This window comes from Macroventuria anomochaeta (genome assembly GCF_010093625.1).
Source record: "Macroventuria anomochaeta strain CBS 525.71 unplaced genomic scaffold BU25scaffold_6, whole genome shotgun sequence".
NCBI classification, from domain to species: Eukaryota; Fungi; Ascomycota; class Dothideomycetes; order Pleosporales; family Didymellaceae; genus Macroventuria; species Macroventuria anomochaeta.
In genome coordinates, this window is record NW_022985367.1 from 630,732 (window position 1) to 651,988 (window position 21,257).

Consider the following 21,257-nt stretch of genomic DNA (forward strand, 5'->3'; position numbering starts at 1 on the left):
TGTTGGCGTTTTGTTATCGATCTTCCTTGACTAAGGACGTCTATACGCGCTCCGCCAAGTGGGATCCAGTACGTTGGCTGTAGTTGCAACTTTATCAAGTCGATGTTCAAACGGAGTTTAATGGCGTCCAACAAGGGAAAGTCATACAGCAACCAGACACGAATACGCGTACGAGACTCAGATACGGTAGGCCCTATCTTATGGTAGACAGCTGCAGTCCCAGATCGGGGAAGCGACGCGCACCAGACCTCCAGAGACATCAAATCGAATGTTTCCAGACTGGTACTCGCAGCTCTTATAGATGTCGCAGCGCAGAGGTTTCGTTGTGGTCCATGCTGGCTAGCATCATATCGAGCACGAAGCGTACCGGAACCATCCGCCTCTGTTTGGATCACAATGTTACCAAATCGTATCTTCTAGATGCCTGACTGCCTTGCACAAAATTCCAACCCCTGTCGACATCGATTCTGGCATCGCTAAGGACGGAAGAGGACCATGGTTCGCAGGACATTAGATCGCGGAGTGAACCCTGGATGCGGAAGGCAAGGTGCGTGTTGGACCTGATCGATTCCATGGATCGTTGGCTTTCGTGCATCTCCTAATTTCCACAAGATTGAAGGTACGTCCGCGGAGGGTGGTGAACAGTCAGGGTGTCTCTCACAGTTTGAGAGTCCATTTAGATGCGAGATGTCAAAACAAAGCAAGTACATGGTGAATGTGTAGAAGTGCCGATTGTTCTGCTGTTGTGGAACTCAGCACTGAGCGGATACAGGAGGAAGGTGTTGTGTATCCACGCCGGTGCAGGATTTGTGGTCAGAATACTTGGTCTGGATGTGATAAATCACTATGCGCGGTCGGTACCCCAAACTCACCAACAACAACGCTTGCAGATGCAGCCATTGCAGCGACAGACCCTGCAGTGTCCCTTACTCAGTGACAGCCCGAAGATCTTCCTATCGTTGCCGCCAGACTTGCCTGGTATCTGTTATGTCTTCTCTTGCCAAGCTCACACATTACTCGTGGTTCATCAACCCACCCTTTCATACGCTGGCTTGGAGGCTCCGCGGCGGCTAGCTGTCTTCCGACAGCATACCCCTGGTTACCTTCCCGTAACAGGCTGACGCTGCACCGCCACAGACGCACGGTCTCTAATGGAAAACTTTGAAAATTGCATTAGCAAAAACACGAAATTTGCATCGTGGGTCGCGGGTACGTGTGCGTCACCATTTGGCCTCAGGCCAGATTCGCTGTGATGATGACCGCGCGTATGGGTAAGCTCAGGGGTAGCGGAGATCATGTTGGGTCGTGGATGGTCTGAGGTGGTCCATGTTATCTGGCTCGAGGGAAAGGCAAGCAGGCCGAGAGCTTCGTGGCCTGCAACTGCTGACTGCCGATTGGTTGGCAAGAAGACTTGCCGCAAGGGCCGGAAAGACACGTGGAAGTCCGGAGGGTGTTCGGATAAGGCGCGGCTCAATGTGGGGGAGAGTACTCCAATCCTCACGCCTGCAACTCCAGATTGAAAGGCGTATGCAATCCATAATCTCCAGATAGCTAGTGGCAGTTGCACATCGGGTTCTGAGACGCTGTATGGCCGAATAGACGCCAGAGGGGCTTCCAGCGAATAGATATTGTTGTTGTTGTTGATGATGCTGATTGGTCCCAGGCACAATGACCGTCGTACAGGTAGAACAATGAAAGCCTAAAACTTGTCCTGCCTTGTTAGTGGAACCTTAAGTGGAGTTGAAATGAACAGCCCTCACTGCGTAAGCGAGGAAGACAAAGTGCGATAAGAGAACGTCAAGAACAATGATGATGGAGAGGACAATGATGTGGAAACCATGCGACTACTATTACTTGTTACGCAGGAAGGGATCCAAAGGACTTCCAAACGCCGATATGATACAGCGGAATAAAGGAAATGCCTGCGAAGGTGCCTGAAGGATACAATCATCTGCGCGTGCGCGCCAATAGGCCGTATTCTTCGTATCTTGACTTTCCAGTGATTCTTCGTCGACCTTCGTTCCAGCCGAATGAGCAAATGTAGAGTATTTGCTGAACTTTCCTGTCATAACCGTATGCGTCCAACATTATGAAGAGATTCAGGTGGTAAGGCGCGCCATTGTTCAGCGTGCAATTGTTGACTGATCGATGCGCAGAGATCCCAAAGAAATGCAATGCAGAACACCAAAGCTATGCAACAAGTGAGGTTCCAGCAAGCGCACACTCAAAAGGGCCTCATCTGAGGGATGACAGGTCCGCCCAGTTGTACGGGTGGTATCATCGGGACCCCAGAATTCGATGGACCCAGACGGTGAAACATTTGAATCAAACGTTCACCGACGCTGGGTTCGAGCTCAGTGCCGTCCCTTGCGATCTTGACCTCGCGGTTTGCATTCCAAGGGTTACGGAGACCACGAGTGCGATAGAAAGGAAGGCGGGTTGCAGAGAGCCATTCAACCTTGAAGGGTTTGCCCCAGCTCTGCGCGACGACGGGTGAATCTCCATCAACTTGGGTCTCGACCTTTTCGGTCACCTCTTCTTCAGCCTCTGAGTCGGACAGTTCTGCTTCCCAGAAGATTGTTCCTCGGGCTGAGTCGTCAATGATTCTTCCCCTTGGTGCCCATTCCGTTGCCGGTGTAGGGATCGACTTTGGTACGTCTGGTGCGTCCATTATGTTCTCAGCTTTCGGTGCCGATCCTATGAGCTCTGAACCGTCTTCTAGGATGGGTGATGTCATGCGAGCATAGCCAAAATACTCCCCGGACTTGTTGGCCGAGAAGATCAGATAGACATTCTCTGCCGACTGTGTAATGTTAGTCTGGATCCACAAGTAATAATATGCAAGGTTGGACTTACCTGGTAGGCCTTGTTCAATACGTCTTCGTTGTGAGACTGGGTGGCCCAGATGCCGTTTCGTATACTGAGTTCAAGGTCTTGCAGGGTAAGACTCTTAACAATGAAGTATTTGTTAGCGGCTGTGGATTTGGCAGGAGTCTCATCGCCGCTCTGATGTGCCGGTAACTCTGAAACTCCATCTTGCAAGCCATCCACGGCTTCGCCATCTTGCTTGGGAGACATATGCGGGGACGCGCTGACCTGCTGTGTGCCTACCATAGCCGAGGGGCCGGTAGGTACCCCCGATGCTGGTGCTGAGCTACGGCGCAGTCGACAGACAAGGCGCACTCCGTTGAATCGCGAGTCGTGAAATCTGTGCATGGCAGCAGTGCATGAGGCTTCGGTTCGGTAGTTGACGAAAGCGCAGTTGCTTTTAGAAATCAAGAAAAGGCTCTCTATGTCCTTGGTAGCCTCGCGAGAGAAGTGGTCTTTCAGTGACACCACTGTCGTACCCGGTGGAAGATTTCCCACCCAAAGAGCGTGACCTGACTGCTTCGGTTTTCGAGGAGGTCCACGAGGAATTGAGCTAACAGAAGCAGGGCGAGGCATTCCTGAGAAGGTTAGTTGCACTGCAAAGGACGGGATCTAAAGGTACCTACCCGGTCCTTGATAGAATGGTGCGCCGAATGCAGCAGGCGGGTCACCATGCACCATTCGCGCGCCCGTGTAGCTGCCCTCATGAGGTGACAGTTCCACGTTCTGACTAGGGACGCCGGTTGGGGCTGTCACCAAACTGGGTCTCCTTCCAAACATTGTCTGACTCTGTACGCCTTGCGCTGCATATCCTGCAGGGTACTGCCCTTGAGCTCCATAAGGGGCCGGATAATACATATACTGAGAGGATTGCGGGTATTGCTGGTAAGGGTTCTGCATCGGAGCGACGCCCTGGATCCGTGACTGATTTGGATTGTACGTAGGGTAGACCCCACTTTGTGTACTTTGCGATGGCATGTAGCCTTGTTGGTAAGGACTCGTTGCATAGCCTGAGTTATAGGAAGGGTGTACAGGCATATTGCCGGAAGCGTACGTAGGTATTTGCAAGTTCTGTCCGAGCTGATAGACGAGAGCAGATGTCGACGCGCCGGACAGCGAACGGGGAACGGACTGCGAAGACTGGTGATGCGTGTCGGAGCCGTAGTCGGGCAATGCGCCAGCCATTGCGCCCATCTTGAATGCGGAAGCTTCATGTTGTTGCGACGAATAATATGGTGTTGCTTGTGCGGATGAAGGATGGTCAGGTCGGTGCTGTCCCTGGGGAATGGAGCTCAGCTGGGAGTAAAATGGGGTGTTATTGTCCTGCGCCTTGTAAGGCGATGAAGATAGTAGGGGCACATGCTGGTCATCACGCGCAAGACCAGCTGCGGTGAAGTCCATGGTACGGGATCGTGAATCGGGCGGTAAATCACCCATCTGTCCTTCGACGACAATCGGAAGCGCAAACCACTGCTGGACCCAAACGAAAGACATGTCAGCCCATGCTCCACGTGTAAAACGAGTGACTAGTGAACGACAGTTCAGACGTGACAAAACAAATGTCAACCGAAATGGCGCCGCAATACAATACGTACCTGAATCTATATCAGAAAGCCCTAGACAGATGTGGCAAGCCGGATGAGTTGGTAACCGAGAGATTGAGGCTTCGCGATGCCGGATACTCGAGTATACCAATGAGGGTACGAAGTAAAGGAAGATCAGGTGTAAAAAAAGAAGCTTGGAGTTAATAAGACCGAACAGTGGACGACTAACGGCTGCGGTTGAGGACCCACTCAAGAAAGTGCTCGCTTGGAGCGGAACGAGATGATGATCAAAATTGCACGGCCACTCATATAGCAGAGCCGAGGCCTTTGAAGCCTTACAAGGACGTTAGTATAACGGCAATGGCCGGAAGAAGGAGCCTGATGAGTCCGTGGAGGCTGGTAATTAGGAGCTGGATAAGCGAGGGGTTGTCGGAGAGGTGCTCACTGGCTTGATCCAGAAATAACGGGGATGCCGCGCGAGGGTTTGCAGGTCCTCTTGCCTCAATTACCTGCAAGCCCAGTAAAGGTGTGTAATTTGATTGGGTGCAAGGCTGCAGATTGTGGCTTCTGGAATGGCTGTGCGACGATGGGATAGGAACCGATACTCTGGAGGCGAGATGATCGACTAGATCCTGTAAAAGATAGGCAATTGGGTGCCACGAAATGATTACAAGGTAGAGCAGGTATTGTGTAGGAAGATATGCTAGAATGTGGCGAGTGAATCCGTTTCTAGATTGCCAATGGGCCAGTGGCGTTCGCTGTGGATGACCCGTGGTGAAGCTTAGCGGACCCTTCTTACCCTGGCATTTTGGCAGACGGGAGAGCTAAAACTACCGGAGGTATGACCCCAAAGACAAAGCAAGTGACGGCAGAGCCAACCCTGAAATTCAGCAAGTGCCGACTGTGAGGAACTTGAGCGACAAGGGAGAGCAGACGTGCTTCCCAAATTCGCAGCAAAGCTTCGGCCTTATTCTTTGGGTTAGGCAGATATCCATGAAGTAATGCATGGGCAAGTACCCGCCCGAACGAGTCTAAACGCGACAGGGATTGTGAGCCAATGGGAAAGGCGATGAATGCCAGGAAACGTTCGGACTCGACGGACAGGGGAGCAGCCGTCGGTGCCGCGTGGCTGTGCCAGATCAAACTGACATGATCGAAGTGCCAGAGGGTGACTTACCAGATAGAGGCACCCAGGAGAAGAGACAGTCTGGTGCTGAGCTTGGCCGTGGGTGAGCTCGGCTCTCCTGCAGCACGATAGGGGCCCTGCGGCGGGTCTGCAAAGCAGGCTGGCAGAAAACGGCGCGCCAGACTGACGGAGAACGAAAGTCGCTCGAACGTTGTAAGAAAGACGTCCGGCGCCAGTCCACGACTCACTCGCAGCGGTTGCAGCCGTTGTTCTCGAGAAATGCAATGGAACCAATGGATGTGCAATGTAGCTCTTTGCCACCCTCGGTGACACCGCGTCGCAGAGGCCCCCATGCCAGTCGGGATCGACAGTAGCGCTGAGCACAGCCGCGAACCTGCAGTCTGGAGATCAGTGACAAGGGAGGGTAGCAGCAGAACCTTTGGCCTATGGGCCTTACGGAGTGCTTGGGACGGTTGACACTCCAGTACCGCGTACTGGTAGCTCGAATCGCAGCGTCTCACAGGACCCTTCGTTGCAATGTGGTGACGTAAGGCATGCCAAATCGCATGCCCCAATTTCCATATCGCTGATGCGGAAATTGAAGTTTCTCTATCAATTGTGACATGGGAAAACGAGCTTTGACGTTGACGTAATTGTGGCGCTAAGCTAATTCGCAGGGTATTCAACGACACTTGTGGACCTTGCTTTCAGAGTTCGTTTCGAACCTACCGTGCAAGCGCAACGCTTCTGAACCGCCGGAAATAGTGAAAGCATGCCGGTTTTTAGTCCGAACAACTGTGCTTTTCGTCATTGTTACCGACCGTAAATTCGCTGCAAAGCCGCTGGGCGGCGTCAGAACCCATACCTGCACTGTGCAGTCTCGTGAGCTTTGCGTCAGCACTTGAAAATAAATGCGGGCGGGATCAGATCATATATGTGGCGAAGGTACGAAGCGAGTGTGGCTATGATGGAGATCTTTACTATGACGGGGCTTCGAGGCCGATACCCATACCCTCTTGGACAGAATGGCGTACAAGAAGCGAATGAGCATTGCCGGTTCCTGGCGATCGTACAATTGCTACTCCACATTGTGTTCAGAGTCTGGACTTGGACCCTGAGCGTACCAACTTTAGAAACGAACCGGCGCGAACGACTGCCAAACTCTGCAACGTTCGAGTATTTGTTGACGTTGATCGACTGAAAGTTTCGAACGAACCCTGTGCCTGTCTGTCTTGCGTGTGCCTCCGCACCTCGGTCGTCTGATGCGTGGAGCTTACGGCTGGAAGCTTTTGGAATGTCTGGGTCACGCGATGTCTATCATTACTATCTTGAAACTGTGGCTATGAAGACGTGCACTTCAGAGCGCGTCCCGCATGAACAGTCCTCATCGCAACTCCCGCACGATTACGACTGCAAATGAGCCTTACGACACAATGATGGGTCGGTGAGCGTTATCATACCACAATGCGACCGTTGCACGCGCCAGTTCGCCTTCGGATGGGTCTGAATGACTCCAGTCTGTCATGTATTGGCTATGTCGAGACATGCAGATGTCGCCTTGCTGTTGATCTACAAAGGGCCGACTCCACTAACTGAATGCATGGCACTATGCGATAGATTTTATGCTGTAATGAATTTCCCCAAGAAGTCATCGATGTACTGGAAGTACCCTGGCTCTGCAACTGTATCGTTGTGGGTCCCATTAGGGAGCTCTCGCCATACCTTTGGAGCTTTGCAGACCTTGTACAGGCGGGCCATATGGGAGGCTCTGTTGCAGTAGATCAGCGATCAGGTTCACAGTCGTACGTACATGTTGTGTACAAGCAGAGGGCTTACGGGACAATCTCATCTTTCAAACCGCTCAAGAATAGGAACGGTATTGTAGTAACCGTTGGCAGTGTCTCTTCGCTGGGCCATATCTGGTGACAAAGCGGTGCGAGGAATCGAGCGGGAGGGAATGCACTGCGCAGTGTTAAGATGTCAAGCTTTCGCTCGAGAATCATTGACGACTCACGATGGTATGAGCTTTCTGATCGAGGTAAACGTATTTTCCAGAACAACACCAGCAATGTCGCCCTGTTTTTGGTTGCGAGAAGCTAGTCCAATAGCTACTGCACCTCCAATGCTCTGTCCATAGATGACTATCCGCATGCCTCGGAGTTCTGACCGATTACGAATGTAATCCAGGCCTGTCTGAGCATCGATCATGAGCCCCTTTTCGTTGGGATCGCCAGACGATAAGCCATAACCACGATACTGAAGCATGAGTACATTGCAACGAAGTTCGTTCGTAAGTATCTTAGCAATTGGAAGTCGATAGCCGATGTTACCAGCATTGCCGTGAAACATGAGAACGGTCACGTTACGGGCATGTTGCTTGTTTGGTCGAATATAGAAAGCGCTGAGGGATTCGCCGTCTGGTGTGGGAATGAACAACTCTTCGTAGTCGGTGAGACCAAATTGGGGAGGTCGTGGAACGTTGGTCCGAGCATCAGGTGGAAACGCTCTGGGGTAGATGAGCTCACTGGTACGTTAGTGGAGAGCTACTGTTGTCATCGAGTGAGACATACTTCTGTTTGAAGTATAGAAGACCACTACAAAGCGCTGCAATACCGGAGGAGGCCAGGAGAGGTATCCGTAAGTACGACACAAACGTGTCTAGAGCGGTACCCATGTTGACTGATATGACTTGGAGGATCTGCTGGTGGGATATACCGTAAAAGTAGTCGCCGCCTCACTGGTAGCTCGTGGGCGAAAGCCAGTACGAGAGGTGCTCTGTTTTCACTTTCTCATGGGCTGCTCTAGTAGTCGATAAATACCTATCGTTCACTGATGTTGATTCGAGCGGTCCTTGATGGACTGTTAGGTGATGGTGTCGTCTACACGGTACGGCGGGCCTGTAAGCCCCACTTCGCAAGCGCGATGAGGATGCCAAGCCGCAGGCTGTAGCTGTTGCGCGTTTACCATCATCAACTCCACGCCGACAACCTTACAGCTCGCTCATCGCCCACACCACAGTCGCAAAACTCCGTCTTCTTGCAACAGCCTTTTCTCACCCACAAACAGCTGAAGCCGCAATGATGATGTCCACTGGGATGCTAGGAGAGGGTAACTAGCTTTGCCCCATCACACAAGCTTGATACTCACATACTCTGCGCAGATGGCATTCACGTCGACATGAACCACCTGAAGAAGGGTGAAGTCAAGTAAGGTTCATCACACCAAGCTTAGAAGAGTGATGCTAACGAACCACCGCAGCCTGGGTACCTCTATGTTCGTCGATCCCGCCCCCGCCATCCTACCTGCTCTGACAGCTCAACAGTATGGCGATCAACTTCAAGGACGGTGTGATATTAGCGGCAGACAGCAGAACGACGACCGGCGCCTATATCGCGAATCGAGTCACCGACAAGCTCACACAAGTTCACGACACCATCTGGTGTTGTAGATCCGGCTCGGCAGCGGACACACAGGCTGTCGCTGACATTGTACACTACCATCTCGGCATGTACGGTATCACCAACGACGAACCACCAACAACCCAGACCGCAGCAGCCATCTTCCAGGAGCTCTGCTACTCGAACAAGGACTCTCTCTCGTGAGTGGTGCGGGAACTTTGTGTCGAATACAACTGATGATTAGTTAGGGCTGGCTTGATCATCGCTGGATGGGACCAGAAGCACGGCGGCCAGGTGTACTCCATCCCACTCGGAGGTTCTCTGCACAAGCAAGCGTACGCGATCGGCGGTTCGGGGTCCACATACATCTACGGATACTGTGACGCAAACTGGAGGGAGCAGATGACAGAGGAGGAGGGCATCAAATTTGTCAAGGGTGCGCTCTCTGAAGCCATCAAGTGGGACGGCAGCTCTGGTGGTGTGATTCGTATGGTAGTGCTCACAGCCACTGGTGCACAGCGACATCTGTACCTGCCAGACCAGAACTACGAAGGCCCAGGCAGGCAGTAGTCCGTCGGTGCTAGAGGGTGAAGATGCGTTCAAGACAAAAGACATAGATCTGCAGCTCTGAGCGAGGCATGACCATTACGATGAAATGAAGCCTTGTACAAAAACCAGTGACGGTCAATGATACGGGTTCAATTGATGGGTGAAAGCGGCACTCTCATACGGACAAAGTGTTCAGTTGTCTGAGCAGCATTTGGCATCAGTTCCCTTCCCCTACAAAGTAGGTAGATGTTGCAGTTGAGGCTGCGATGTGGACCTGTGTCAACCCAATCAAAGCTCGGCTTTTTGTGCGACTCTCATCCAACTAAACGTTCACGTGGGGTATCTAGCAGTTTCAAAGAACGATTTCGAAGGCATTGAGTGTAGCCCGGTCAAATCGACAGTAGACCTTGGAAATCTTGATGAAGCTTGGCCAACGCGCCTCCGGCTCTCGTATCGTCCCGGGTCTTTGCGTAGTGCTTTTTGGGCAGGCAGCAGATGCACAGGGTGCCGCCATATGACGAACCTAGTCTGTGCGCTACTGACCGAAACAACATCTAACCCTCAACACCACAACTGAACCTAGAGCCCACTTTTCTCCCCCTCACCTTGCTACAGACGCGTTGCCGTCCAATTCATTTTGGCCACGGCAAGAAAGAGCTGGGCATGTCAATCCTCGATTGCCCTTGAATTGTTGCGCTTCACCGTCTGCGCCGGCTGGCTCTGCGACGATAAGAGCTTGTTCGCGCCGGCCGAAATCAACGCAGCACTGCCTCCTCACCTGGCGCGTCCTCAACACACGCTCCTTTCGAAACAAGACGGTGCTGGCATCGCGCCTTCCTCTGCAGTCTTCAGACTCAGTCACCCCTGTAGAACTCAACCGGCCTGCGACCCGCGGCATGGGATCGATAGTAGTGAGCGACTTCGGTGGGAACCACTTTCACAACCCTATATTTGGTGGTAGCAGTGGACATCAGCAGGCACAAGACTCACCCTCTACACACTCTGGACGGCCCTCGTCGTCAGTGAACGCGCCGCCTCGAGTCGTGGCTGACGTTCCAATGGCCGATGCGGGAGCCCCACCATCCAGCTCAACACCAGCTCAGCGATCGCAGCAGCACGATACCTCAGAAGCCAGCCCAAACACTGCCACCCAGCAGCCGGCATCTCCTTCGAGCCCACGATTCCACCAACAATCGCAGCAACCTACGCCCTCTGCCACACAACCTCGAACCATACATTCATCAGGGTCGACTCCTGCCCAGGGCTCACCAGCACAGCCGCTGCGCTCACCTGTCGAGTCGAATGCAGCATCGCCGCGAAAGATCAAGGTCACCAGCTTGGCCCATATACAGAGTTTCGCTGTCGATGAGTCCAGCCCGTTCTCTCAGACGCGCTCATTGTCGAGGCGTCAACGGCGAGACCCTGCAGACGTCGGGCCACAATATGAAATCAGCGAAATGCCTGTCTCAGATATCATCGAGATGGTCGCCGGGTTGCTGACCAAGATTACCACAACGAACGACCGACAGCACGACCATTTGCATCGCCAGATACCGCCTGTTGACGGAGCATCCGGGCTGAGCCAGCAGACAACCAGTGTATTGGCTTTCCATGGGAAGAACGTACCCAGCATATCGATCCTTAGCTATCTCAGCCGCATACACAAGTACTGTCCGACTACCTACGAGGTGTTTCTCAGCCTTCTTGTATACTTTGACAGAATGACGGAGAGGGTGAATGCTGGACCTATGCTTAGCCTTCGTCAAGCCAACCAAAAATCATTGGAACGCTCAGAAGCAGCTGCAACGACAGTCACAGCAGATAATACTGCCGTCCAGACCTCCTCAGTTGCTGCTCAAGCCGCAACACCACCACCATCCGGATCTTTGGGCAGGCCACAAGAGCCCTCAGCCCAAGGCGCTCAACCCCCGTCACCGCCCCAGCAAGACTTGGACTCTGACGGATATAATCTCTCTCACTTTTTTGTAGTCGACAGCTTCAACATCCACCGACTCGTCATTGCGGGTGTCACTTGCGCAAGCAAGTTCTTCTCTGACGTGTTCTATACCAATTCTAGATACGCAAAGGTATGTTGGTGTTACACACAGTTTCTTACCCATAGCTAACATGTACAGGTTGGTGGTCTCCCATTGGTGGAGCTTAATCATTTGGAGCTGCAATTTTTGTTGCTCAATGACTTCCGCTTGGCGGTGCCTCTTGAAGAGATGGAGGCCTACGGAACTATGCTGGTCGAATTTTACGCACGAGAGGTTGTCGAACAACATGAGAGACAGAACGGAGGAAGACAGTAATTTGACGTACTGCGCATTCAGAGAATGGAAGCAACTCACAACTGCGCGTTATCAGCTATAATGCGACTATGGCACAAACGGATCGAGACCGCTGTATCAAACTGGAACCAAACCTGGCTACATGGGCACGGACGGAATGGACAAACGGTGCTTTTTCCACCGAAATCAACTGAACAGGTGAGTCGCTATTGCGATCTCGACCATTCGAATACGGCGTTCAAGTCTTTTCTAAGACTTCGGTCTCTCCTGGCCTTTTGTTTTGAGCGAAACCCGTCTTGTCGATTTTCTAGACCGGACCCTCACGCTGCTTAAGCACTGAATTTCAGTAGTGCAAAGCAGTGGTGAAATCTGACGAGATTACGAAGGCTTTCGTCGATTGCTACACTTGCTCTCGGTTCTTCCATTGCTTTCTCGAAGACCATTAGGGCGGCGTTCATAGAGGTGTCGTCGGCGACCATACTATCGTAACCATGGGTAATTTTATACTGAACTCTTGCTCCCTGTTTGTGATCAGTGATGTTTGGTTGTAGCGAATTGAGACGCACCTTTGATATACAGCCCGTTCTGTGGAGCGTTTGGGGATGCCTTGAGTCACTCTGATGACCATTGAAAGATATGGTCCTTACCAAGCATTCATTGTAAGAATGCCGGTCCATCCACGTGAGGTGTTGACGAATCAGGTCGTTGCGTTACGTCACCTCAGCTGGGGAAACCCGGGGAAACAACAGAGGCGATCAACAACCTCTCGACATAGAACAGGATATTCAACCTTACTGAGCCTGTCAACAATCTGGTGTACCTCCTTCCTGTTCCATGTTTGAGAATGAATCAGATCCGTGTCTAGAATCTGTTTAGAATCGCGGCTAAAACTGACGAGCCGTGACGTCACATCAAAACAAGTGAATGACCACAAATAACACCTTACCGCGGGCCACTGCATTTCGCATTCTGTACCTGCGCAACCCCTCCAACGTCCACAATGAACGCCTGAATATCCCTGCACCTTCCAGTCATCCCCGCTATCCACCTGCAGCCCCTATCTAACCACTGCCATCATGTCATCGAGGTCGACAGATGTACCAAAACGAAGACCTGTTCCTAAACAACCTGCCGTCAAGCGAAAGGCTGGTGTTTCTGGTAGCCTGCATCTCACCTTCCTGGCGGTCACAGCAGTTGTCGCCCTAGTATTCAGATGGCCTTTCCGTTGGATATTATCGGGCGCTCCTCAATTAATCTACGCCCTTCTTCTGGGTGAAGCCAAAGGCAACCGTGTCTTACCCTTCGTTCCTATATGGACTATCTTCGCCACAGTCAATTTCATGTACGCAGTGTGCTCGACATCATGGCTGCTCTTTTGGGTCTTCTGGGCTGCATGCTGGCCTACCTTTACCATAGCCTGCCTGTTCATGTTCGATGCTCCTGCAGGTCTTGCAAGACGCCTCTCACGCAAAACATTCCTTCGAGACTTGCACTTCATCAACGACCAGATCGCATTCTTCGACCTTCCAGCTTTGGAGATTGACACAGAAGTTAAGGGCCTATTCGTCATCCGTGGTGTCACGCTGTCACTCTCGACTATGACGCTGGTCGCACATGGCATTGAGGTTGGCATCAAGCTCTCGGATGAGATTGAACTCGGTATCCAGGTCGACAAGGTGACTGTACCTCTCTTCAGAGAGATCCATGTGGATGATGTGTATGCCAACATCAAGGGGGGAGAGTGGGAGGTGATGTTTGGAGATGTTCCTTACGGAAAGCCTGAAGAGGAGGATAGCGATGACTCAATGATTGTCGCCGACACTGCCCTCCTAAAAGCTGCTGCTGCGGCGCGCCCTGCGGAGATGGTTAGCACCATGACCGCAGATGCTCCACCCACGGACTCTGAAGACACCAAATCAGCCTTCTCTTCTGTCAAGAGGTTGTCTCCAGACGAAGAGAAAGCGAACACCAAGTATCGACAATACATCAGCCACATCGAAGACACAAGCTCGATCCAAATAGCGAAGAAGCAATTGATCGAGAAGTCACGCAGAGAGGAGAACACCCTGGATCCCGATAAAATCGACGATCTCCGAGCAGCTATTTGCGCGCAGATCCATAACGGCCCTTCGATCCCACACCCCCCTTCCAAATCCATCAGGGTCTCAACACTTAGCAAGACATCGTATCCGAACGTCAAGAGGTGGCTGCATCGCTTCCCGTTTCTGTACCGAGTCATGCTATTTCCCATTTGCTACTTCCATACTGTCAAGTTCAATTCAGTGTCAGCTGCGGGTTCCGGCAAGTGGTTTGTAGCACTGATGCAAAAGTATCTGTTCAAGCACTACTCTTCGCAGGACGGCGAGATCCGCAGGCTAGAAGCCCGTATCTCATCTTTCTTCGCAGAAGCAAACTTCTGTGTTGAGCTGACCAAGATCGTAAGTAGCGCTTCGTTCCCAATCAACACAAACTATGATATCAAGTGCCAATTCGATATGGCCGACGTCATGGCATACCGTTCGCTACCAGATGCTGTGGATCTAAAGCGGGTCGTTGAGCTCGGAGGCCTGGACGCCATCCTCAACGTTCCCATCTTTCTGTTCCCGCACCACGAACACATCTTTCCCGAGATGCCAACCGATCTCAAGAAGATGGAGCTCGAAACCGCGATTCAAGAAGCAGAGAACACAGCAAAGGTGATGCAAGCACAGAAGACGCTCAAACAAATGAAGAAAGACGAAGCGAACATGCACATCAGCGCACACGCCCACCTCCCAATGGTCATCAGCCAAGAGATGCTTAACTTCATCGCAGCAATCGTCAAAGCAACCAAAGTCATCGAAAGCGACAAGGACTTCGAAGACGCAAAGGTCCTGCGCGAGCTCAAGCGTGTCAGCACTAACGCTTCTGACAGCGAGTCCGTGACCAGCATGAACAGCGTCGCCTCGGACGCTACAGTCAGCGAGGACAAGAGCTTCAAGGCTTTCTTGCGCAAAGTGGACACTGGGTTTAAAGATGCGTCTCAAAAGACTGCAGCAGGCATGCGCAAAGCTGGTGTCAGTACGGTATCAGCTATGGCTAACGATCGCTGGATTGCGAGACTGGTTGGCAAGGTTACGAGGAAGTTGGAGAAGGCGCAGGGAGAGGTTGGGTACTCTGGTGATGTGCCGATTGCGTTGGCGCCGTATCGTGCCCGGCATGAGGACGATGCGAAGATCTTGCCGTGAGGTAGATGTGAGTCGGACGGCCGGGAGTGCATGATACCCTGGGGTTGGTCTTGTGTAGCATTAGCAGCATCCATAATGACGAGGTAATGATCTACAAATTCGCAAGACTTCCGTGACGTGCCGTGCTATTGCTATTGCCATAAGTCGCATTATTACGGACCTCTGTGGTTCTATCCGATCTACAATGCCATAACCATGCAAATGCAACAGTATCTTACATATACAGAAAATCATACATGCTCCGGATCACTCCTCCTTCCAGCCTCTACCTCTTCAGCCGACTCCCGTCAAAATCCTCCAACTTCGCACCAACCATCTCCGGATTCTCCCTCAACAACCCCCCAACCCTCTCCTCAAAGGCCTTCACCATCGCCTCCGCAACCTTGGGCGCGGCCCCCGCACTCAGCGCCGCATAAATTGGATTCGCAAACGCAAATTCCAGCTTCAATTCAATCCTTGTCTCCTTCTCCCCAACCTCCTCAACCGTCCACGTATTCCGCAAATGCGTCAAGAGCCCCTCGCTCCCCTCTTTTTTTATCGCTTGACTCGCCGCGCCGTCGAGATGGTGCTTAATCTGGTCGCGTGGTAAGGCGGTGACAGTGTCCCCGCCAACGCTCTCTACGAATCTTCCCGGAACGCAGTATACCCGCGACGTGAAACTCTCGGTCAAGTTCCCGAAGCCAGAGGTCAGGATGCCGATGCTGGGCCAGCGCCGCCCGGTCACGGAGTCTGGTGACGACCAGTGCGTTATTGTGCTGCGCGTGCAGTAGGGCAGGAAAGAGGAGTAGGAGGGCACGTCGGCGATTATGGAGTAGATTGGCGCGCTGGGGTAGGGGAGCGTGCGGGAGGCGCGGAGGGTTTGGATTTCGGGGGATGAGGCGCCGGAGGAGAAGATGTTCGGGAGGAAGTGCCGTGTGTTTGTAGGGCGCGGTAGGCGGAGGGCGGGGCGGAGGACGGGGCGGAGAGCGGGGCGGAGAGCGGGGCGGAGGAGGGGTTCCAGGGTGGCCATTGTGGTGAGGTTTGGAGCGATTGGGGGCGTGTTACTGAAGCATCATGGGCTTTGTGTAGGGAGCAAGATGATGGGAATCGTCATCGACGGCGCATGGACCCTGTATGTCAGGGCCCGTCCTCAGCCAGCTGCTAGCGTGAGGCCTTATCGATAAACTTTTTACTCCGTGAATATTCTCCACCCCACCATCCCCGCGCAGAGTGCCACAACACGTCGAAATGGCTTCCAATCCAGAAGAGATGGCGGACGAGCGCTTCCAAACAGACAACAGCGTCTCCACTAAACAGCACCCCAAGCAGCAGCTCTCCAAAGCAATGGAGCACATGCGCTTCGCCGTAACCGTCGACCCCGTCACCTCCACCCCGACCGGATCCACACCACCTACAGAAAGCACGACGGAGAACGACGCATACGGCGTCCCAGCCGCCATCCAACCCCTCCGTAACCCCGCCTCGCGCTCCCACGACCCCTCCAACAACCAGAAACGCAGCGACCCCTTCTCCTTCGGCTCGCGCATCCTGGAAGAAGGTGACAACATCTTCGAGTTCAACGCGTGGGACAACGTCTCCGTCGACGACACCTACAAGGCCTTTTCTGAAGACCAGTTCTCGAAACAGCGCGCGGACCCGGTTTCGGACTTTGACAGGAAGCGCTTCAACGACAACCCCGAGAAATGGTGGAACACATTCTACAAGAACAACAAGACAAACTTCTTCAAGAACAGGAAATGGCTCGCGCAGGAATTTCCGATCCTGAGCGAGATAGGCAGGCCCGACGCACCAGCCGCGACGGTGCTAGAAGTCGGCGCCGGCGCAGGAAACTCTGCATTTCCCATCCTCCAGAACTCCCAGAACCCGAACCTCAAGATCCACGCCTGCGACTTCAGCAAGAAAGCCGTTGAGCTCATCCGCGGCCACGAGCTCTATGACGAGACCAAAATCCAGGCCGATGTCTGGGACGTCGCGGCCTCCCCGGACAGCGAGAACGGCGGGCTGCCCCCAGGGCTCGGCGAGGGCAGTGTGGACGTGGTGCTCATGATCTTTATTTTCTCGGCGCTGAACCCGCGGCAGTGGGACCAGGCGGTGCGGAATATCTGGCGCGTGCTGAAGCCCGGCGGGCAGGTGTTATTCCGGGACTACGGGCGGGGTGATCTGGCGCAGGTGCGGTTCAAGAAGGGGCGGTGGATGGAGGAGAATTTCTACGTGAGGGGGGATGGGACGAGAGTGTATTTCTTTGAGCAAGACGAGTTGGAGGAGATCTGGGGTGGCAGGAAGAGCGCGGGGAGGAACGGCGAGGCGGAATCTGAGAAGGCGCAAGATGGAGATGCAGAGCTGGCCGAGAAGACGCAGAGCCTGGCGGTGCAAGATACGAAGGCACGAGACCCACGGCCGGCGTTCGACATAGCGCACTTCGGCGTCGATAGGCGCATGCTGGTGAACCGCCAGCGCAGGCTGAAGATGTATAGGTGCTGGATGCAGGCTGTATTCAGGAAGCCTGGGTCAGACGAGGGGCTGCAGAGCGAAGTGCCTACAAGTACATTACGGCAGGACAAGGAGGGTGATGCTGAGGGTGAGGGTGAGGGTGAGGGTGAAGTCGCTTAATATGAATTCAGACTAGACTTTTGTATATACCCTACAATCAATTCTCTTCGACTCACGACGCTCAAAAGAAATATAGTGTGGGCACTCCAGTCCGAAATTGACGCTGCATTTTCATCAAGAGCTATACAGATCGCTGTTTACCCATAGGAGTTGTTTCCAATCGGCTTCACACCCAGCCGCTCTACGCCTCGCTAGCCCCTCCCTAACAGCTGCAGGTCCCCACAACCCCTCAACATACGCGAGCTTGCACCCCCAGCATTCTCCTTCTCCTTCTTGACCTGCTCGGGGTCTATGATAACCGATAACCGTGCCCTTGCCCTTCCTCTCGCCGCTCTCAGCAAGATGTACCAATTTCTGAATCTCCCCAAGACCATTGAACGGATTTGCATTCATCGTGACGCCGTGCTCGGCTACAACTTGCAGAATCTGACGCACTTCTTCGAGTGAGGAGACGAGAGAGCCTCGGATGCGGAGATCGCGCAAGATGAGTTCCTGGAAGGGCACGATGACAGTGTGGGGCTGGCGAACGTTGTTAGCATGGTAGTGAAAAGGGAAGGAGAGAGACGTACCTGCGCGGTCTGAATGACGGGCGCCGTGCGTCTTTGTAATTGCACATGCCAGTCCTCATTGCATTCTTCGCGTCGCCGAACGGCGTGGACCTGCTTAACCACTTCCTCGTGGCCCCTTCCGCGCGTCGATGACTACGTCCGCACCACCCTTCTTTGTCAACTCGAGGCCCTCGTCTCGTGCATCGATACCGACGACGTTCAACCGCCAATGCTTCCGCACATTGAACGCCAAGATGGCCCAGCCCGCCCCCACTCTTCGTCATAGTGTTATTTGAGACAAGCGACTACATAGTCAAATCTCAGTCTTACAAGTGAACCAAAGGGACAAAGGCAGGTGCTGCCCATATAAGCAGCACCTCCGGCATAGTTAGGACGATAGAACTTTCATCTCAATGCAATATAGATTAATTGATCAACACATAGCCAACCACTCCCCCTTCTATACACCTGAAAGATAACTCTGCGGTAAATTGTAATCCTTGCGCAAGCCAAAGGTGATGCCATCTCGAAAGACACCTTATCCGGAGCACAGCAGCAGTCCTCGAATCAATCCTTGCATACTCCGCAAAACATGTAACACCGACATACTCCTCAATCCAGGGACAATACTGACTATAATTCTCCGGGTCGAGACAATCGGGACACATGCCGTAGGGGTGGTAGATGATGCCTGCCATGACTCTGTCGCCCTCCTTAAAGCCCCTAACATCTGAGCCGATTGCCACGACGGTGCAGGATCCTTCGTGTGAGCCGGGGGAGTTCGGTTCCCATGATGCCCTCGAGACCATGAAGTCGGTGTGACAGAGGTACGCGACAGCGACTTTGATGAGCAGGTCGTGAGGCCCTAGTTATGAGGGGACAGGGACCTTGTGGAGTTTGTTGAATTCGGTGACTTGCGCCGCAAGCATCTCTTTCGGTGTGTTTGGCGACATGATGGGTGTGAAACAGTGACCGGGAACGAGTGTGTTGAGGTGTTGTGAGATGGCCCAGAAGGTGTGTTTGAAGTCATGGCGAGCGGTATCTGGTCCAGATCGTTATCAAGTTCTTAGAAGTTGCTCCGACAATTTTGTCTGGATTGTATGGCAATGTTCAGCGGAGAGTGACGTTTGTTGCCTTAACTCCGTAGAGCGAGGAGCGGGAAGGTCTCCGGGTTACTCTTCGACCAACCAGCAAATATTTCGAGGGCTGGAACATAGGCTATCTCGCCCCTGTAACTTGTCCTTAAGTCCCAAATGTAAAGTCAAGAATCGGCTCTATGGTTTTCGACTGCAGCGGAGCTGACTTCTGCATCTCTTTCAAGCTGTCAGCCAGAACAACGGCCTGCCTCGTACCAATGCGCAGCGCAATGAAGTACAGCATCTGGATCACCCATTGTCGCATTTCGTTGCTCGCCAAGTCTGACAACCCGGCGGCATACAATGGCCAGATAAGATGGTGCATGCCAGTAGGCCTAGCTGGGTCGAGAAATGTGCCAGGTGGATGGATCTGATATCGAGCATGGTCCGGATTAACTACTTCAGGAAAGGATCCTGCAAAAGGGCCACCTGATGTAGGCGCAGGCCATTGTAGAAAGATGATCATGCCCGTCAGCTGTGGCACAGATGCACACACTGCTGCTATGGTGGTTCGTATAATTTTCTCGGCAGCGGCTACCTGTGGCTCGACTTCCTCTCTTGAGAATAGAGGTGGATTACATGCACGCCCCTTCCAGAGCTGTTCGCGGATAACTCGATACAGACTCATTCGACAGGACCTAAGATTGTTCCACATTTGAGCAATCCATGAATCCGTGTAGACGTGATAGAAGGTGCCATAAGCATACTTAGATGGCTGCTTAAGGTGAATGGTCTCATATCGCCAGATCTTCGGGATAAGCGCTTTGATGCTGTCGAGCTCGCGGTCGAGGCTGATGGCTCTGGTAACCAAAGTGACTGGATCACTTTCTTTGTCTCGGTTAACGTCAATGGCGTCGTGCATGAAATTCGTGAGTCTCGTCGTCCATTGTCGACCGTGAATGGCGTAGTTCGATGATGGATTGCAGTAGTCGTATAGCTCACGCATGCCGTCAGGAACTGCTTGGCCGGCTTCTAGACTGACCAACATCATCAGACCATAAACTTGATGGAAGATACGCCTCGCGGTATTTGACTCGAATTGCTCCTTGCCTCGGAGATTCAGGATAGCGCTTGCCCCTTGCATGTGTTTCGCCCATGCTTGGATCGACCGATTGTCATGGAACACGAAGTTCTCGTACATGCCCAGCATAATGACTGAGACCAGTGTGGTGTCTTTTACCGCAGTTTCTTTCACACGTAGGGCGTTGTTCGTCATGCGTAGGGCGGAGCCATAAGCTGCATGAGCTTTCGCCATGATCACTGAGTTCTTTGTTGAGTTTGCAAGTCCAGCTAAGCTTGCGGCATGGACACTACATCGAAGAATCTCCTCGCAGCCAGGCTCATTCAATGCCTCGATTACCCATTCGTACTGCCCCCTTGGTATGAGAGTTGGTTGCGACACATGGTTCGAGATGAAGAACCCTACGGCTTGGTCTTCGACTGATGACGTAATCTCCATGGTCATGCTTTCGGGCGTGGGGTATCTTGATGCTGATGGAAAGTACGGTCGCAGACTATGAGTATCTGTATCCGTCCAGATAATGGGGGAGCCCTTGGAACCGCCTACATCTGAAAGCTGTCTTTCTCTAGACCCCGAGCTGGTTTGGGGGTTCTGCAGGGCCAATGCTTCATAACGCTTCTCCGCCTTTTTCGCGACGACAGCAGTCTCGTCTTTGAACATCATCGACAGGGCGTCGCGATACCCATAGCACTCCTTGCCGGATCGAATACATTGTGAGCAGGTAGGTCGCTTCTGATCGCACTACATCAACGTCAATCTAACGAGTCTCAAGCTCTGATTCGTCAAACGTACCTTGACCTTCCTCTCCCTGCAGTGCTTACATCCTTTCGATGGTCTTCCAATATTGGGCATGGTGTTTGATGAACAACATTTGAGCTGATTGACTCGTAAAGTGCAAACGCACTGCCCTAACGCTCATTCAGAGGGGCGGTTGCCTAG

General features: G+C 52.8%; 9 protein-coding genes across 9 annotated transcripts; 4 read left to right on the plus strand and 5 right to left on the minus strand.

The window, feature by feature from the left end:
* Positions 1–2,224: 2,224 nt before the first annotated feature.
* Positions 2,225–4,362, minus strand: BU25DRAFT_455872 (uncharacterized protein; the record flags this gene model as incomplete). Its single annotated transcript, XM_033709970.1, has 3 exons — positions 2,225–2,803; positions 2,857–3,446; positions 3,495–4,362. 3 exons carry the CDS (start codon positions 4,360–4,362, stop codon positions 2,225–2,227), a joined length of 2,037 nt encoding a protein of 678 aa, XP_033564996.1.
* A 2,535-nt stretch (positions 4,363–6,897) lies between these two features.
* On the minus strand, positions 6,898–8,393 carry BU25DRAFT_408084 (BEM46 family protein). Its single transcript, XM_033705717.1, has 4 exons — positions 8,109–8,393; positions 7,553–8,062; positions 7,375–7,500; positions 6,898–7,306 (listed from the first exon to the last, which is right to left on the minus strand). The coding sequence occupies exons 1-4, from the start codon at positions 8,210–8,212 to the stop codon at positions 7,159–7,161; spliced, it is 888 nt and encodes a 295-aa protein (XP_033564997.1). The 5' UTR covers positions 8,213–8,393; the 3' UTR covers positions 6,898–7,158.
* Positions 8,394–8,505: 112 nt separating this feature from the next.
* On the plus strand, positions 8,506–9,816 carry BU25DRAFT_386990 (proteasome-domain-containing protein). Its single transcript, XM_033704418.1, has 5 exons — positions 8,506–8,646; positions 8,699–8,744; positions 8,797–8,811; positions 8,861–9,136; positions 9,185–9,816. Exons 1-5 carry the CDS (start codon positions 8,616–8,618, stop codon positions 9,504–9,506), a joined length of 690 nt encoding a protein of 229 aa, XP_033564998.1. The 5' UTR covers positions 8,506–8,615; the 3' UTR covers positions 9,507–9,816.
* Positions 9,817–10,044: 228 nt separating this feature from the next.
* Positions 10,045–12,291, plus strand: BU25DRAFT_361996 (cyclin-domain-containing protein). Its single transcript, XM_033703716.1, has 2 exons — positions 10,045–11,572; positions 11,621–12,291. Exons 1-2 carry the CDS (start codon positions 10,382–10,384, stop codon positions 11,795–11,797), a joined length of 1,368 nt encoding a protein of 455 aa, XP_033564999.1. The 5' UTR covers positions 10,045–10,381; the 3' UTR covers positions 11,798–12,291.
* A 285-nt stretch (positions 12,292–12,576) lies between these two features.
* On the plus strand, positions 12,577–15,096 carry BU25DRAFT_408085 (uncharacterized protein). The gene has a single exon (XM_033705718.1). The coding sequence runs from the start codon at positions 12,853–12,855 to the stop codon at positions 15,001–15,003; it is 2,151 nt and encodes a 716-aa protein (XP_033565000.1). The 5' UTR covers positions 12,577–12,852; the 3' UTR covers positions 15,004–15,096.
* Positions 15,097–15,145: 49 nt separating this feature from the next.
* Positions 15,146–16,057, minus strand: BU25DRAFT_408086 (uncharacterized protein). Its single transcript, XM_033705719.1, has one exon. The coding sequence runs from the start codon at positions 16,010–16,012 to the stop codon at positions 15,269–15,271; it is 744 nt and encodes a 247-aa protein (XP_033565001.1). The 5' UTR covers positions 16,013–16,057; the 3' UTR covers positions 15,146–15,268.
* Positions 16,058–16,245: 188 nt separating this feature from the next.
* BU25DRAFT_316616 (methyltransferase) lies at positions 16,246–17,310 on the plus strand (the record flags this gene model as incomplete). The annotated part of the gene is made up of 1 exon (XM_033702202.1): positions 16,246–17,310. A coding segment is annotated over one exon (1,065 nt), but the record flags the coding sequence as incomplete, so codon positions are not given.
* A 393-nt stretch (positions 17,311–17,703) lies between these two features.
* BU25DRAFT_483617 (uncharacterized protein) lies at positions 17,704–18,934 on the minus strand. Its single transcript, XM_033711175.1, has 3 exons — positions 18,600–18,934; positions 18,183–18,466; positions 17,704–18,132 (listed from the first exon to the last, which is right to left on the minus strand). The coding sequence occupies exons 1-3, from the start codon at positions 18,684–18,686 to the stop codon at positions 18,024–18,026; spliced, it is 480 nt and encodes a 159-aa protein (XP_033565003.1). The 5' UTR covers positions 18,687–18,934; the 3' UTR covers positions 17,704–18,023.
* A 469-nt stretch (positions 18,935–19,403) lies between these two features.
* Positions 19,404–21,170, minus strand: BU25DRAFT_334528 (uncharacterized protein; the record flags this gene model as incomplete). Its single annotated transcript, XM_033702536.1, has 2 exons — positions 19,404–21,059; positions 21,111–21,170. 2 exons carry the CDS (start codon positions 21,168–21,170, stop codon positions 19,404–19,406), a joined length of 1,716 nt encoding a protein of 571 aa, XP_033565004.1.
* Positions 21,171–21,257: the final 87 nt, after the last annotated feature.

Excerpts from the sequence above, each read along its gene's own strand:
- BU25DRAFT_408086 (XM_033705719.1), bottom strand. The coding sequence starts at position 16,012 with ATGGCCACCCTGGAACCCCTCCTCCGCCCCGCTCTCCGCCCCGCTCTC.
- BU25DRAFT_361996 (XM_033703716.1), top strand. The coding sequence starts at position 10,382 with ATGGGATCGATAGTAGTGAGCGACTTCGGTGGGAACCACTTTCACAAC. Across the intron at positions 11,573-11,620 it reads CCAATTCTAGATACGCAAAG|GTTGGTGGTCTCCCATTGGT; the intron begins GTATGTTGGTGT and ends TAACATGTACAG.
- BU25DRAFT_386990 (XM_033704418.1), top strand. The coding sequence starts at position 8,616 with ATGATGATGTCCACTGGGATGCTAGGAGAGG. Across the intron at positions 8,647-8,698 it reads CACTGGGATGCTAGGAGAGG|ATGGCATTCACGTCGACATG; the intron begins GTAACTAGCTTT and ends TACTCTGCGCAG. Across the intron at positions 9,137-9,184 it reads TCGAACAAGGACTCTCTCTC|GGCTGGCTTGATCATCGCTG; the intron begins GTGAGTGGTGCG and ends ATGATTAGTTAG.
- BU25DRAFT_408085 (XM_033705718.1), top strand. The coding sequence starts at position 12,853 with ATGTCATCGAGGTCGACAGATGTACCAAAACGAAGACCTGTTCCTAAA.
- BU25DRAFT_408084 (XM_033705717.1), bottom strand. The coding sequence starts at position 8,212 with ATGGGTACCGCTCTAGACACGTTTGTGTCGTACTTACGGATACCTCTC. Across the intron at positions 7,501-7,552 it reads ATCAGAAAGCTCATACCATC|TGCATTCCCTCCCGCTCGAT; the intron begins GTGAGTCGTCAA and ends AACACTGCGCAG. Across the intron at positions 7,307-7,374 it reads TTGAAAGATGAGATTGTCCC|AGCCTCCCATATGGCCCGCC; the intron begins GTAAGCCCTCTG and ends CTACTGCAACAG.
- BU25DRAFT_483617 (XM_033711175.1), bottom strand. The coding sequence starts at position 18,686 with ATGGCATCACCTTTGGCTTGCGCAAGGATTACAATTTACCGCAGAGTT. Across the intron at positions 18,467-18,599 it reads GGGGGAGTGGTTGGCTATGT|TCGCTTGTCTCAAATAACAC; the intron begins GTTGATCAATTA and ends TTGACTATGTAG. Across the intron at positions 18,133-18,182 it reads CCGTCATTCAGACCGCGCAG|CCCCACACTGTCATCGTGCC; the intron begins GTACGTCTCTCT and ends AACGTTCGCCAG.